At 43.2% G+C, this 17,449-nt stretch overlaps 2 protein-coding genes across 4 annotated transcripts in view; one reads left to right on the forward strand and one right to left on the reverse strand.

The window, feature by feature from the left end:
- LYPD1 (LY6/PLAUR domain containing 1) overlaps window positions 1-16,386 on the forward strand; it is a 75,626-nt gene extending 59,240 nt beyond the window's left edge. For 2 of the 3 annotated variants that reach the window (XM_033946626.1, XM_033946627.1), the window contains exon 3: window positions 15,511-16,386. In XM_033946626.1, the coding sequence (XP_033802517.1) occupies window positions 15,511-15,746 (236 nt within the window). In that variant the 3' untranslated portion in view covers window positions 15,747-16,386. The remainder of the gene's footprint in view (window positions 1-15,510) is intronic. The other variant, XM_033946628.1, reaches the window with a different exon arrangement.
- The window catches only part of GPR39 (G protein-coupled receptor 39), a 216,961-nt gene continuing 215,691 nt past the window's right edge, over window positions 16,180-17,449 (reverse strand). Inside the window, exon 2 of the mRNA XM_033946625.1 lies at window positions 16,180-16,713. Coding sequence (XP_033802516.1) covers window positions 16,196-16,713 — 518 coding nt within the window. The 3' untranslated portion in view covers window positions 16,180-16,195. The remainder of the gene's footprint in view (window positions 16,714-17,449) is intronic.

A 17,449-nucleotide genomic window follows, 5' to 3' on the forward strand; every position in this document is an offset into this window, starting at 1 on the left:
CCGGAGACACTACCAGCTCCTCCCCAATGAGAGAGCAGACACCACCCCATTCTAGGCAACCACCAGCAGCGACTTGACATGTAATATATACCAAGATCAATTTTTTTTTGGGGGGGGAAAGCACACACATAAGGCTAGAGAGTCAGTAAATGGCACTCAAAAAGTGGCACAGAAATAAATCTGTGCTAAGCGCTATTCTAGAAAACAGCACTGCAAGATGAGCACACTTTATAGAATAGGGCTGATTCCCACACCTAAAGTTAAGCACCCGAATTTATAACATAACATAAAATGTATTTATATATCGCAATACCTTGCAGATCAGTGTGGTTAACAAAATAAAAGAGGACCGAGTTATTTACAGCGGTATGCAAATCCTCAGTTTTCCCAAAATTTAACAAATAAATAAGCTTTCAATAATTTCCTAAAATGCAAATAAGAATTTGAATTATCCGATAATCGGTGAAAGTCGGCAATTCCAACTATCTGCTTGAACTGAAAACTGGAAAATGTATCCGGCTCTCAGATCTCTAAGGTCGGAGGGGATGGTATGATTAGTCAATGATGAGCTGTTAAGTGTACGTTATGCAAATATAAGAGCCTGTATAATTTTGGTGGTGGGGTAGAGCTATGGAATAATTTGAGAGGACCACTCAGGTTACCCTCAGACATCCCAGAAATTTAAGAAGGTGTTGAAACCAACTGTTATTTGTAGAGGCATTTTCTTTAATGGTGTATTTATTACTTGGGAGTTCTTGGACCAATATGTGTTGTTTATTGCGGTATTGTTATATTGAGTATTTGTGTATCTTGTGAACCGCTTAGATTTAAGTGGGCAGTGGCATAGTGTGGTTAAGCGGCGCCCGGGGTGGTGGTGACCCTTCCCGGAAGTGACGTCAGAGAGAGCGCTGAAATTGACATGGGCAGCAAGTTGGTGGTTGCTTGCATCAAAGTTAAAAAGGTACAGGGGAAGTGAAGGGGCACGCAGGGGGTGTAGAGGAGGAGGGGTGCCAGCGCCTTGTGCAAGACCGCGCCCGGAGCAGACCACCTCCCCACTAGAAATTTTTAAAATATGTATATATATATTGTATAGAGTGTGTGTGTGTGTATGTATATATACTAATCTTTAAGCCCATTACATTAACGGGTGCTAGAATATATGTCTGTCTTTCTTTCTTTCTGTCTCCCTCCCGCTGTCTGTCTTTCTTTCTGTTTCTCTCCCTGCTCCTGTGTCTTTCTTCCTTTCTTTCTGTCTCCCTCCCGCTGTCTATCTTTCTTTCTGTCTCCCTCCCGCTGTCTGTCTCTTTCTTTCTATCTGTCTGTCTCCCTATGTAGCAGTAGCATTTCCCTCCCCCCCACTTCCCTGTGCAGCAGCCACAGCAGCATTCCCTTCCCCTCCATTACCCTGTGCAGCAGCAGCATTCCCTCCCCTTCCATTTCCCTGTGCAACATCAGCATTTCCCTTCCCCCCACTTCCCTGTGCAGCAGCAGCATTCCCTCCCCCTCCATTTCCCTGTGCAGTAGCAGCATTTCCCTCCCCTCACTTCCCTGTGCAGTAGCAGCATTCCCTCCCCCTCCATTTCCCTGTGTAGCAGCAGCATTTCCCTTCCCCCTTACTTCCCTGTGCAGCAGCAGCATTTCCCTCCCCCCAATTCAAGCAGCATGTGCAGCAATCTTCACACGCTGCTTCGGGCCCTTCTACTGCCCTGATTTGCTCTGCCGTGTCTCTGATGATGTCATCAGGGACGTGCCAGAGTAAATCAGGGCAGTAGAAGGACCCAAAGCAGCGTGTGAAGACTGCTGCACACGCTGCTTGAATCGCCATGTGTAGTCGGGCCCACGGGAAGGGAAGGGAAGGGGGGGCGGCAAAGGACTCGGGACCGCATTTGTAGTCGCGACTGCGGGAAGGGAAAGGGGGGTAGAGGAAACGCTAATGCTGCTGCACAGAGAACTGGTGTGGGGGGAGGGAAATGGAAGGGGGAGGGAATGCTGTTTTGGACAGACAGAGGAAGGAAGGGAGACCGAAAGAAAAGAAGAAAGACACAGGGGCAGGTGCAGAGGGAACTGATGTGGGGGGAGGGAAATGGAGGGAGAGGGAATGCTGCTTCGGACAGACAGACAGAGGGAGGAAGGGAGACAGAAAGAAAAGAAGAAAGACACAGGGGCAGGGAGATACACCGATAGACAGACAGACAAAGGGGGCCAGGGACAGAGACAGAAAGAAAGACAGCGGGAGTCGCGTCAGGAGGGGTGCGGGATGCGGCAGAGGGAACTTTTCCAATGGGTGCAACTGGGCGGCTGTCGGGAATCTCTGATAAGAGGCAGAGCAAGGTAAGTGTATCGTAGGGATAAGAAGGAGGAGGGGGGGAGAAAAAGGAAGGGACGCCTACTGCTGGACAGTGGGAGAAGGCAAGAGGTGCTGATGGACAGGGGGGTGAAGAAAAAGGAACGGAGGCCTAATGTTGGACAGAGGGAGAAGGAAAGAGGTGCTGCTGGACAGGGGGGGAGGTAAAACAAAGGGAGAAGGGCTGCTGCTGCACAAGGAGAGCAGTGAAGGGGTGGTGGTGGACACAGGGGAGGTAAAAGGAAGGGAGAATGGACAGGGGGAGCAGGCAAGGGGTGGTGATGGACAGCCAAGAAAAAAGAAAGACAGAAAGAAAGAAAGCGGCTAAGGAGAGAGAGAGAAAGAAATAAAGAGAGACACACACACACATATATTCTAGCACCCGTTAATGTAACGGGCTATAAGACTAGTATATATATATATATATATATATATACAGTGGAACCTTGGTTTGCGAGTAACCCGGTTTGCGAGTGTTTTGCAAGATGACCAAAACACTCAGAAAACTTTTGTCTCGCAAAACGAGTGTTGTTTCGCTACACGAGCTCTCACTATGGTAGCCCAGGGGTGGGTACCTGCCTGTGGGTGCTGCAGCCCTTGTAGCGTGGTGACTTCCTTTCTCCGGGGTCCCCGGGCGGCTCATCCTGCGTGCTTGTACGTGGTGCACGTGTTGTTGGAGCGGCGCCAGCTTGACGGGGGAGTTCAGAGGTCCTGCACATGCGTCAGTAGGATGGCGGCCGGCTTGAATCAGAAGCCGGGAGGCACTGGTGAACAGAAAAGGCATCGGCCGAAGAGGGAGGAGAGCTGCACGGGAACCCCGGGGAAAGGAAGCCACCACGCTACAAGGGCTGCAGCACCCACAGGCAGGTACCCACCCCTGGGCCACCATAGTAAACCTTGGTTGTGGAATGAATTATTTCAGTTTACATTGTGGCCTATGGGGACATGTGCTTTGATATATGAGTACTTTGAATTACGAGCATGCTTCTGGAACAAATTATGCTCGTAAACCAAGGTACCACGTTCTATCTCGGAGAGAACGTGAACTCGCAGGCCATGAGCATGCGCAAATGCTCAAGGCCCAGCAGAAGAGGAGGCCGATCTTCGGGCACTGGCACCAATGCACAGTACATGCCGGTGCCGGTGCCCAGATGACGGTAAGAAGCGGTGGAGGGGGTGCCCAATCGCATTGGGGGGGTGCCCAATTGCGGCGGGGGGTGCCCAATCGCGGGGGTGAGGGTGCCGGATTGCAGGGGGGGCCTTCGGGGGGAGCAATGCCGGTTCTCGTGGGGGGGGGGGAACGTATCAAAGCGAGTTTCCATTATTTTCTATGGGGAAACTCGCTTTGATAAACGAGCATTTTGGATTACGAGCATGCTCCTGAAATGGATTATGCTCGTAATCCAAGGTACCATATATCTGTAACCAACAGGCAAGCAGGTCACTCCGCTCATTTGAACACAGGCACAAACATTTGTTTTGCTCGCATGATTTTTTGGTTAAAGATCTAGAAGTATAATCAGATTGTTTTGCTTCACAATTAACACGTGGAAAATTCAATAGATGCAATAGACCAGGGGTAGGCAATTCCGGTCCTCGAGGGACGGAGCCAGGTCAGATTTTCAGGATAATCACAATAAATATGCATGAGATAGACTTGCATCTCAAGGAGGCAGTGCATGGAAATTATCTCATACATATTCATTGTGAATATCCTGAAAACCTGAACTGGCTCCTGCTCTCGATGACCGGAATTGCCTACCCCTGGAAGAGACTAAACTGGCCATTTTGATTGCTCAGGTCAGGAGGGCGCATGTAAATCTAAAAGAATCAGTTTATATGGAGCCTAGTTAAAGGCTGGGGGTCAGAACATGAGACCGACTGTCAGAACTGAGTGTAAGGCAAATGTATGAGTTCCTTTACAGAATTTCGCTCAGAATTTACGCTCAGAAACGTGAGGATTTTGGTGCTATGGAATGCTACGTTGATCATTATGTCAAAAAATAATCTTAAAAAATGGGGAAAATCGGATTGTAAGACTACCAGTATTATACTCTGTCAAACAATTGGGTAATATTTTAGGAATATGGTATTCAAACACTTAAAACTCAGCTATGGTTATTCATAGTTTATAACTGTGTCAGGTCTTCTTTGCTCTTAAAAGCCAAACTTCCATTCTCACCATTCAAAGCCTTTATTATGTAGCCAGACAAAAGCACTCCTAGGGCCAGAATCCAAAGGGTTTGTGAGGTCTCTTAACTTAAAGAAGGTTCCTAGCTGTGAGTGGGAGCATCTGGCTTGTTTTTGTATCCAGCAGAGGAGTTCGTCAGGTCAGCCAGCCTCCCCACCTTTCCCCGTTTCTCAGAGTGGACTTTCTAATAATGCACTGCTCTGTGGTCGCTGGTGTACAATAGATGCTCTGGGTAGCAGAGAGGCGCTCCTAATCTATTGCGCTTAAGATCCATTATCCAGTCAGCTGGGTAGGTGATAAGTGCAGGTTTAAATTCTATTGTAAGTCCTCTCAAATGTGTCTAAAAGCATAAAATAAAGTTTCTTGGTGTGCTGACAAAACAGTTATATTCGGTCTAGGAATGATACATCTGGGTTGGATTCATGCTTTGTATTCAGTCCCGTATTGGCTGTGTGGAGCTGGAAAAAACAAACAAACCACAAAACCCTGATGGAGCCAGTCCAATTCATGGCGCTTACGTTTTTGATGGGCAAAGCTCTGCGTGACCTGTGTGTAACCAACTGTAAAATTTTAATTGGTCCCATTATGTCCAGTTTTTACTTGTTTTGCCCATAACACTGATCAAGAAAATGGTTTGAGACTGAGATGTACGTAGTATACATTGAACTGCCTTTATACACTGTACATTGGTTTTTAACAAAACATCTGAGGTTCTACATAAAACCTTCCAGCAGCCTGAGAATGGATTTTAAAGGGTCAGATAAATAGACTGAAGCACTTTACCGTGGGCCTTCACAAGAATATAGTATCCGCCATTTATGAAACAGCGATAGACTCAAATCCAAATATGGATTTATAAATATGGGACTCTAATTTGTACAGGTAATTAGAGTCGGCTTCAAAGTGATGCACCTCTGTTTCATTTTTTGATGAAAATATGTTTTGATCCTTTAGGATTTCAAGGGTTCTAGTTCAAGGCTTAATTTTATTTGATATATTGCCTATATGAAAAGTAGAATCTAGAGGTTTTACGTAATTAAAAAATAAAATTGTGGTGGGGGGAATAAAAACAATGCAAGACGCCACGAGGACTAAACAGGAGTGAATGAGGATGCAGTAATTACAACAGTGGGAAAAGGCGGAATGGAACGACATTGAGGCTGGAAAAATGGCTGATCACTGTCCCTGCAGACCCTGGAGAGTGAACAATGTTGCTAAATGGAAGTACAGCCGAAAAGTAGAAAGCCATAAGAAGAGACCTGAAGGGAGGAAATGATCACGGTATGGTTAAATATGAGCTTTTAAGGCCCTTTGATTTCCATAGGAGCCAGCAACCTGTGGCGTAATAGTTCCATAGGTTGCTGCAGTGGCGTAGCGAGGGTGAGAGGCACCCTCCCCTCCCCTCTTCTCCGCCCCACCCCATCCACTCCTTCCCCGCATGCGCACCCTTGCCCCGTACTCAGCAGCACTCAACCAACTACAATCCTTTATCGACAACAATAAAGCCCTATACGCTTTCCAATTAGGTTTCCAGAAATTTCATAGCACTGAAACTGGATGTCAGGTCAAAAGCGCGGCGGGACAAAGGTGCGCCCAGACAATTGAGCGCAGCGCGGAGGCGCACGCTGCTCAAAATTACTGTTTTTAGGGCTCCGACGGGGATGTGTGTGGGGGGAACCCCCCACTTTACTTAATAGACATCGTGCCGCGTTGTGGGGGGTGGGGGGTTGTAACCCCCCACATTTTACTGAAAACTTAACTTTAGGGAAAAAGTTAAGTTTACAGTAAAATGTGGAGGGTTACAACCCCCCATAACACCGGCGCGATGTCTATTAAGTAAAGTGGGGGGGTTCCCCAACAAAACCCCCCGTCGGAGCCCCTAAAAACTGTAATTTTCTTCAGCGCGCGCCTCCGTCTTGCACTCAGTTGTCGGCGCGCGCCTTTGTCTTTCACACCGTCGTCTATGAACCCTGAAACTGTCCTCCTTGATCTTAGTGACGACTGCTGGAAACTCATGGACAAAGGAAACATTAAAATGGCTGGGGTTGCAGATGAGTTCCAAGATGACCGCTCCATTCAATTACCTTTTTTTTCTTGCTTGATCAGCTTTACAGCCCGATTTACCTATAGGATGCCGAAGAGAAGGGGCAGGAGTGTGGCTGGCACCTCGCGGCGCTCCGAAATCCCCTCCTTCGACAGAATTGACGAATTGATCTGGCGGATGCAAGGGGCAGTTTTACCCACATCGGGAATAAGCCCGCAGAGAGCACCTGAAGAAGGCGAGATCGGGGTTGTCTCTCCTGGGCTAGAGACCACCTTAAGCCCCGACTTCAGAGCTCCTCCTTCGTGTCCACGGCCTACCAGTTCTCCAGGGGCAGAGGAAACCCCGGAGATGGGGGAGGTACTTTCCCCGGAGGCAGCAAGAACTACATTGGAGACTGAGGAAGAAGTGCACTCTGACCAGGGAGTAACTGCAGAAGAACAAACAACCGGAGGTGGATTCCAGCCGGACTTTAACCAGGGAAGCTTTTCTCCTCCAGACGGTGAGCATTTTTACACCCAGCAAAGTTTTCCAATTTGGGAGAAACCAGCACAAGTGACTCTAGACTCATTATGGGATCTGATCGCAAATTTTACCAAAACTAATAGTCCCAATTTCCAATATATTGAAAGGAAATTGATTCAACATTCTAGAGAGCTAAAAGATTTGACTGTTGATTTGACTGTTTCAAAGGCTTCGATTCAAAAGCTTGACCAAGATATTCTTACGACTAAACAAGTACAAGAGTCCCTAATTAAAGATAATATTAATCTTAAGAAGAAATTGGAAACGCTTGAAAATAACTCTCGGAATAACAATTTGAGATTAATCAACTTCCCTAGATTAACTACGGTTACTCCTAGGAAAATGCTCAGGAGATATCTGATAGAGATCTTGCAAGTTTCAGAAGAAACTTTACCACCAAGTGTATTACCTGCCAAATAAAGATGGGGTTCAATTGCAGTCAAAAAATCTGAACCAGGCACCACTGAATGTTTCTGGAATTTTAGAAACATCAGATAGAGAGGCAGTTGTACCTTCTACAATGATTTTGGCTGTAGCTCTCGCAATAGATAAAATATGGTTATTGAGACTTTTCTTTAAAAACAGACAGACAGAGTTTCTTGGTTGTAAATTACAAATGTTTCCTGATTTTTCTAGAGAAACTCAAAAGCGACGCAGAGAATTTCTATTATTGAAACCTGGAGTCACTTCACTGGGAGCGACGTTTTACTTGCGACACCCTTGCAAGTGTATTATTTGCTACCGTTCAGTTAAATATGTCTTTTTTGAACCTCAACAATTAACTGCTTTTCTGGCTCTGTCTCGACTGGATAAAGAGAAACCAACAGCTCTATAATTTATATAGCTGCCCACATCTCAGTTCTGTTTGTAATTAATCTTCTTATATTATTCTTCTTTTGCTCGCTTAAACGTAATCTTGGATCTATATTTTGAGGACTTGAGTTGGGTTAGTAGGAAGAATTTCCTTATGTATTTTGTTTAAATTGGTTTGATTATGATTTATGTTGGATATAGGTCATATTCTACTAACTTACTTTCTGTACAAATGATTACTTGGTATGTAACTTGAAAATTTATAAATAAATAAATTTTTTTAAAAAAATGGCTGGCATGTCCTCTCGTGGCAGCTCAAGGTATTCTGTATAGTACCACAAGATTGCAGCGATCATTTTAACTATTTATGTGTTCAATTTTCCATACCATTCTCCGAGAGCTCAGAACAGTTTGCATGAATTTATTCAGGTACTCAAGCATTTTTCCGTCTGTCTTGGTGGGCTCATAATTTATGTAATGTACCTGGAGCAAGGGAGGGATTAAGTGACTTGCCCAGGGTTACAAGGAGCAGTGTGGTTTTGAACCCACAACCTCAGAATTCTGAGGCTGTAGCTTTAACCGCTGCACCACACAATTAAGAACTGGTAAGGGACAGGAGCGTAGGGACCAAACTTCTGCCCCCGACAACCGCTCCCTTGAACCAGCAGATATTTAAGTAGGCCCTACACATGGGGAATGGGGGCCTGGTAGGGGGATAGGTCATGGCACTGGCTGTGGGGGGGGGGGGGGAGTCAGGAGGGAGATCGGAGCTCATGGAAGGGGGGTCTTTTAAAAAAAAAAAAATTAATGATCAAAAAATGTTATGCAGTTCTGGACTGCTGTTAAACTGGGAATGTTTAACCCTTATGATCTGGAACTGAATACTGGGGCATAAGTTAGTTGGCGATGATCACATTAAATTACACTGACTGCCGCTGGCTGAATATTGAGGGGACCATACCTACGGTAAATATTAAAGACACTTGTGAGCCTGAGGGCCGTTAAGGTAGTGCACATTCAAGTATAGTAAGTATGTCCCTGTCTCTGGAGGGGTCACTATTTACAATAAGGGTTGCAGTGAAATGTGAACCTGGATTAAAGTCTAACGCCCCTCTGCGTTAGATAAGGACATCTGTGTGGCTATTTCTGTTAAAATGCTGCCAGACAGATTTTTGACATTCACTATTTGGATGTTTCAGTTTGGAAAATGGCTGTTAAATTTCGGACCGTCTCGCACATTTTTTAACAGGAAAGCCCAACATTTTTTTCTGTTCAAAAATGTCTGTGAGGGACCTTTTTTTAAATAAAATATTATGAGTAGGATGTCTTTCTAAAATGTCTCTCTTTCCACAAAAATTCCTCGAAAATGACAGTTCTAGGCCCAGGTTGCCTTTGTAAAGTAAAAACAAAAGAGAGACCTGATTTATCAAAGGATCTTATTCTACTTTTCCTAGGCCTTCTAGCCCAAACTGAAAATGGTCAAAATCTAACAGTTTGAAGAGTCAGTAAAGCAAGTCTGAAACTAGAGGAAACACAGTAAGGCCTATTTATTTACCCAGTTAGCTGCAGTAAGCAGTACAGTAGCTTAAAAACCTCCATGTTTACTTAGGGCTTCTTTTACTAAGCTGCAATAGCAGTTGCGCTATATTGCACCATGCGCTACACGCTAACGCCTCCATAAAACTGGCGTTAGTTTTTCGCATAGCGCAGGGCTTAGCGTATGCTAAAAACGCTATCGCAGTTTAGTAAAAGGAGTCCTTAGTCTTTCCTTATTAGACTTGTATGTGAATCACTTTTGATTGGTAACCCTTGAAACAGGGGTCTCAAAGTCCCTCCTTGAGGGCCGCAATCCAGTCGGGTTTTCAGGATTTCCCCAATGAATATGCATGAGATCTATGTGCATGCACTGCTTTCAATGCATATTCCTTGGGGAAATCCTGAGAACCCGACTGGATTGCGGCCCTCAAGGAGGGACTTCGAGATCCCTGCGAAGGTGGCTTATTGAATACTAAGAAACATAAACATGAGGAACATTTCCAAAATTCTGAGGAAGGTAGATGGTCGCTAACATGAAGCACAGCTACCATGGGCGCCAACCTCCTAGGCGGGAGATTTACGGTCTGCCCGTAACTTCACCTCCCTCCACCCATAATTCTGCCCCACCTTGCCTGTAATCCCTCCTACAATTCTACATGGTCCCGCCCACGGTAGCAGAGATGACTTTCTAGGGAGGCATCTCCTGCTGATGTTGGAAGGGAAGGCTGCTCAGAAGGAGGTCCTAGTTCCTCGGAGGGAGCGAGGGAGAGGGCCTGCAAAAGTGGAAGGTCTACGTGAAGCATTGGTTGCTTTTGCATATTAATATCATGGCTCCTAACGGAGAATGGAGTGATAAACACCCTGGAGGACCAGTTAACTATTCTGCATTATCATGCATTAACAATACCCCTGTTAAATGCAAGGTATGTTCCCAATCCCTTAATATGAATTTCCAGGCTAGGAATTTAATACACATCTTTTTTATTGCAGAGCAATGAGAACAACTGTACATGTGGTGTAACGATCTATTATTCTAGATGACAATCACAATGATTATGTACCAACAATAAACCGTCTCATGTTTGGAATTTAGTATGGCACCTAATATGCATTAAAACTCTGGTTAAACACCCAGGGTTCTCTTCATAACACATGCTACTTTAGTATAGGTTCAGTTTCATGCAGTGAGACCTAGGGAGAGAAGTTATCAATGTGGGTTCCCATTAAGACAGGTTATTTTACTGTTAATCTGAGTTATTAGTAATTAATATCATCACATAAAATGGGACCTGTATTGAAATTGCACAAGTTGTGGTAAAGTAATGTGTCTTAAAAGTAAGAACAAAAGAATTGCCATACTGGGACAGACCAAAGGTCCATCAAGTCCAGTATCCTGTTTCCAACAGTGACCAACCCAGGGCCCAAGTACTTGGCAGAAACCCAAAGAGTAGCAAAATTCCACAGCTGAGACTGTGATGTCATAAAGCCTCATTCCACCAATGCCTAAGAGCCAAGCTCATCAGTGATGTCACAATGGCTTGATTGTCCTATACTTGGCTCACATAAGAACATAAGAATTGCCATACCGGGACAGACCGAAGGTCCTGTTTTCAACAGTGGACAACCCAGGTTTCAAGGACCTGGTAAGATCCCATAGAGCAGGGGTGTCAAATGTCGGTCCTCGAGGGCCGCAGTCCATTCGGGTTTTCAGGATTTCCCCAATGAATATGCATGAGATCTATTAGCATACAATGAAAGCAGTGCATGCAAATAGATCTCATGTATATTCATTGGGGAAATCCTGAAAACCCGACTGGACTGCGGCCCTCGAGGACCGACATTGGACACCCCTGCCATAGAGTAAAACAGATTTTATGCTGCTTATCCAGGAATAAGCAGTGGATTTCCCCAAGCCATCTCAATAATGGTTTATGGATTTCTCTTTTAGGAAATTACCCAAGCCTTTTTTAAACCCTGTTAAGCTTACTGATTTCACCACATTCTCTGGCCCATGTTAATAATCCACTCCCCCCCCCCCCCTATTTACTAATAACTGGGGTTAACAGATCTTTACAGTAGTCCGTGTTGATAACATCCTTTTATAACTCCCTTAGTTTTTTTTACCCATGTACAAATATTTTGTCAAGTACATGATATCCTCCATGACAACTTTGTATTACAGTATTGCTGCTTTTTTTTTTTTTAATACTTACAAAGGTTAATATTCAAAGGCATTTATCTGGGTAGGAGCAGATCAGTAAATAATGTTTTGTTTTATTATTTTTAATAGATTTATTCTTCTACCAAGACATATTCTCTTCATCTGTATATGTGTCAAATCCTGAGGCAATGGGGGGGGGGGAACAGTTATCAATGTGGACTACTGTTAAGATGAGCTATTTTACCATTAACTCATGCTATTTTGGCAGAGGTCCCATTTTATGCAATGAGTCATGGAGGACCACAACTATATCTCTCAATGCCGCTCTCTCTTCTTAATAAATTGCTTTAGTCAAACTATCAGGGCTTCAGACATGCCATTTGGTCACCACACAATTTTTTGTGTTTGCTTGGTTGCCAAAATTCTTCTCACTGGCTATGGCTTCTTCACTAGCCCCTACTCAATATGTTTCACAATTTTTTGGTTTTTTTAAAAATGCTTCATTATATCTCAAACTTATTAAAGTGCTTAATATCAATAACTTAACCGTTATAAAAACTGGTTAAAACTTATCTTATTATATTCTTTTTCTTGATGATCTTATCTCATCGGGAAAGGGACCTGTCATATCCGACATGTTTCGCCGACAGGCTGCTTCAAGAAAAGGTCCCCCTTCACAACTTATTCTGCACCTTCCCGATCCAAAAAAATTTCTATGTGGATCGGGATGGGTGCAGAATAAGTTGTGAAGGGGGGACCTTTTCTTGACGCAGCCTGTCGACGAAACATATCGGATATGATAGGTCCCTTTCCCGATGAGATAAGATCATCAAGAAAAAGAATATAATAAGATAAGTTTTAACCAGTTTTTATAACGGTTAAGTTATTGATATTAAGCACTTTAATAAGTTTGAGATATAATGAAGCACTTTAAAAAAAAACAAAAAATTGTGAAACATATTGAATAGGGGCTAGTGAAGAAGCCATAGCCAGTGAGAAGAATTTTGGCAACCAAGCAAACACAAAAAATTGTGTGGTGACCAAATGGCATGTCTGAAGCCTTGATAGTTTGACTAAAGCAATTTATTAAGAAGAGAGAGCGGCATTGAGAGATATAGTTGTGGTATTATGAATGGTTTACCAATGCCAGAGTATTGACTGAGATTATAACGTATGAGTCATGGAGGGGCATTTTCAAAACATATGTCTAAGTTCGATGTGGACGTATGGCACTAGATGTCCAAAGTTGGCAATAAGAAAATGCCTGTTTTTGAAAAGCAAACCACCATACATCTAGAAATACTTTTTTTTTTTTTTTTTTTTTTTAATCCTCAATCTGGACATCCAGGCCATTGGGGTGTCCAGACCGCCAGAACGCCTATCTTTATACCACTTTTGTGACCAAATTTTCATCCAAGTCCCAAGCGCCCAGAACAAGATCATTTGGATGTGGGAGGGGCCAGGCCAGTAATGGACATGGCAACAGAGCAGTGGGGCACCTTAGAGGGCACTGCTGTGAACTTCACATAAAGGGTGCCAGATATACATCTCACTAGAACTCCCATATAGGTTATGGTGAGTCCCCCATAACACTCCCAAAATCCACTTTACCCACCTGTCTATAATCCCAATAGCTCTCATGGCTGCAGGTAGCACCTACATGGCAGTAGAGTAGGATTTTGGAGGGTATTGGTGGGCTCACATTTTGTACCATGGCTTATGGGACTTGTTACTCCTCTCTATGGTTCACTAACCCACCCACCAGGCTACTTAAGCCACTGTGTGCAGTTCTACTTTCCTATACCAGATGCTGTTCTTCTGGAGACAGGTATGTACATATCTATTCTGATCTTTGTTGGTGTGAGGGGGTCCTTGAGCACTGGGGGAGTGTGGGGGTGTCTTACCTTGATGCATGCAGTGGTCAGTTTGGGCACCTTTGTGGCACTTAGACCTTTTTAAAACAGGTCTAGTTTCAAACGTATAAGTTCTGTCCAGGATGTCTTACAAAATGTTTGATTATCGCTGCAAGATGTCCATGTCGAACCCGCCCTTGAAACTGCCCAAAGCCTGCCTCAATCACGCCCTACTTGTGCTCTGAACATATAGAAGGTGGGACACCTCACTAGACATACAGAAAGATGGTTTTGATTATCAGGACTTGGACGTCCTGGTGATTAGGACGTGCAAGCGCTGATTTTTGGATGTCTATGTTTTATGATTAGGGGCCCCCTCATTATTAAGAACTGGAGTTAACAGAAAAATAACCTGTCTTAATGGTAACCTACGTTGATAACTGCCCCCTAAACTGATTATTTACACCCAGAGGAACAGGGGTTCATAGACTTTAAATGTACTTTGCTTTGGAACACATTTCTTGACTTCTAATTTTCCTCTTCTCATGTCTTCATATAAATCCATGCTGTAATATATTTGTTCATCAAGTTCCAACCCAAATTTCCATCGTGTATAAAAAATAGCAACATGATCATTCAATTAATGAGGTCATAGAAAGTACAGGTGATATATGTTACACAAATGGATCGTCCTTGGAGAAAGAAAGGAAAATCATGAATCCCGTTGTGTGCTGTTATCATTATAATGCAGTATAAACCTTGAAGAACTCCTGACTTTGCCTGTCATGCCTCTACATGTTTTACAGTGATCTTCACAGAAAAGTTTTCTCTTTACATACCAAAGTGCATGAGGTTTCATGCAGGGATTTCATCCACAAAACTGGAGATGAGGCGAAATTGCTGGTCATGCAGTTGGTAAAACCGTCACTGGTTTGGCATTGTGTGTTTGTACTTTTAAATTTTAAAAAAAACCCAATCAAACCACGCTTGACCTAGTACAGGGCTGCCCAAGTCCGGTCTTCGAGATCTACTGGCATGCCAAGTTTTCAGGATATCCACAATGAATATGCATGAGAGAGATTTGCCTGCACTGCCTTCTTGGTATGCAAATCTCTCTCATGCATATTCATTGTGGATAACCTGAAAACCTGGCCTTCCAGTAGATCTTGAGGACCGGACTTGGGCAGCCCTGACCTAGTATTATCAAGCTTTTAAATATTCTTGGCAGTAGTGCCCTTCCCAAACCACAATTTTTCCAAAGTGGTGATAGATTTCCAGGGAAGTCATAATCTGGAGATCCATAATCTCATCAATTGATAGATTATGACATGCAAAGGCTAAACCGACAGAACTCATCAACAACTTGGTAGAACTGTTTTTTGTTGTTGTTTTTTTTACAGTACAGTGCATAAACTTGGAAGACTATTACAACACACAAAGAACAGAGTAAAAGGACTTATAGAATATATAGGTATATTCTTTTAAAAGTGAAAAAAAAATAATTTTGTACTGAGAAAAGTGCTTTACTTCCAATATGTCTGAGAGTGTGAAACATCTTGAGAACAAACAATGCCACATGGACGGTACTGACATCCATAGCAATGGACCTTGGTATCACAGAAACCCAAATGTCCACAACCAAACGATTCCTGGACTTCCAAGAGTTAGAATGGTGTAATTTACTAATATCAAATTCAAATACAAAAGCCAAAGACACTACTGAAAAACACTGGTCTGGTCATCAGATTACAGAAAGTGATTTTATTTTTCAGAAATGCGTTTGGCTTTTATCCTATTGTGACTTTTGTATTTGATATTAATAAATTACACCATTCTAACTCTTGAAAGTCCAGGAATTGGTTCCACATTGTTTGAGAGAGTGAAACAATCACATTTTTAATACATCAAGTTATGGGCTATTATTTTACTCGTAAAAAAAAAAAAATATGAGATTATTTCAAAGAAAACTGGCCGGATCTTTTCAAAGGAAACGCTTTGTTAGTACCAGCTTCTTAACCCAAATTTTTCCTTTTTGTTTTCTGGCAGGTATTATGTACCGCAAGTCCTGTGCCTCCTCTGGAGCCTGCCTCATAACCTCTGCCGGATATCAGTCTTTCTGCGCACCAGGGAAACTAGATTCAGTTTGCATCAGCTGCTGCAACACCCCACTCTGTAATGGACCTCGACTCAAGAAGAGAGTAAATTCTGCCGCTATGCTGAGAGGGGGCATCCTGCCCACCATGTTGCCCTTTATGCTGGCACTCCTATCAACACATTGTTAAAGGGTAATTCTCCAGGACTTTTCATTGTCCCAGTTCTCCCCATTTTTTTTATTTTTTACTATTGTTTGTTTTTTTATATATATTTTTAAGTTTTGTTTTATGGGGTTTTGTTTTGTTTTTTTTTTAGTTTAGCTTCATTTTTTTATTCATTCAAACCCACAAATTAAAGATTTGCCCAAGAACATAAACAGAAATAAAAATATTCTGTTTGCTGCAAATGATTCAGAGTTGTGGTTGAACCTCCCAATTTGCACTTTCAGGAAAAAAAAAACCCCACAATGTTCCATTTGTCTAGACAGATTGGAAACTAATTTAAAATGAGAAAAAATAAAAGCACTCACAGATGTCCAAGGGAATCCTTTTTTTTTCTGAGCTCCCTGCTGTTCCCTAGTAATTTTCTCTGTTCCTAGTTTCTTGTTAACAATTTCAGCTCATTTCATACTCAGGATTCAGATTTCACTTTCTGAAAGGCCATTCACAATGGCTTGCCTAGTCTCTGAGCTTGCCTCTGGGGGCTTTATTTCAGTGTTTGGCTCCATTGATTCAAGACCAAGTTTCTCTGGACGGCGCTGAGGCTTGGGCCCGCTCTGAAATGTGCTTAAGAAACTCCTGTTAGTTCTCTTCATAGAATAATCTTGCCTTGATGACATAAAAATGAGCGGGCGCTTGCTGCTGCTACTTCCAGCACCGGAACTGGCTTTCATCAGCTTCTCTTTGTTAGCGTGTTGGATCGTCAAGCGGCAGCGAAGGACTTGAAGAAACACCTTACGGAATTGCTTGGAAGAGATATTGTACAAGAGTGGATTCACCACGGAGCTTAGGTAAAAGAAGGTGTCGGCGATGGGCAGAAGAGCGATGTACACGCGGAAGTAGGATACACTCCAGTCTTGTTTGGGTTTACTGGCGGCCATGATCCGAAGGATCTGATTTGGCATCCAACATATTGCCAAAGTTGCGACGATCAGCCCTGCAGAAAAGGAGAAGGGGGGGAGGGGAGAAGGAAAGAATGAAGCATATTAGTCAAACCCGTAAAATACCTAAGGCCTGCTTTTTTCATTGACACATAATTTGGGGAGGGGTGGACTTTAGTAAACCCATTAGTCCCTCAGATTTGCACTTACAATGAAATGGCACTAGTTTTTCAATGCATTAGCTTAATTTTTTTTTTCTGCCATTAGCAAAAAGAAAACCACAAAAGATTTTTTTTTTTCCTATGAACAGAGATTTCAGGTCAGCACAGTATAACCGTAGCAGTTCCTGCGGCCAAGATCATTTTCAAAGCCACTTACCCAGGTAAATAGCTTTGCCCAAGTAAAATGGCTTAGCTGAAAATGTACCCTTCTTGCCCCAGCTTAAAAGCAGGCACAGACTTTCAAAGCACCCGCACTTTTAGGAAGGTTTTAGAAGAGGTATTCCTGTGAGCAATACCATATGCTTGAAATTTTTCAAACACTAGATTAACTGCTCTTGTCCGTCTGCACACACAGCAACAGGATGTATCTGCTACAATGGTCTTTGATAACTGTCTCCTTTGAACCTCTTTTGTCAGACTGTGTTTGCACAGTGTTCTTTTACCGTATAGACCGGAACCCGGGGAATCGGATCCGAAAGCCAGAACATAAATGTGCCCACCGGACACAGAGTTTTATATTATTCACCCTGGAGATAATATTTTTGAGGGTATACATGTGCTGATCTTTTTT

Source organism: Geotrypetes seraphini, chromosome 5 (assembly GCF_902459505.1).
Source record: "Geotrypetes seraphini chromosome 5, aGeoSer1.1, whole genome shotgun sequence".
Classification (NCBI taxonomy): Eukaryota; Metazoa; Chordata; class Amphibia; order Gymnophiona; family Dermophiidae; genus Geotrypetes; species Geotrypetes seraphini.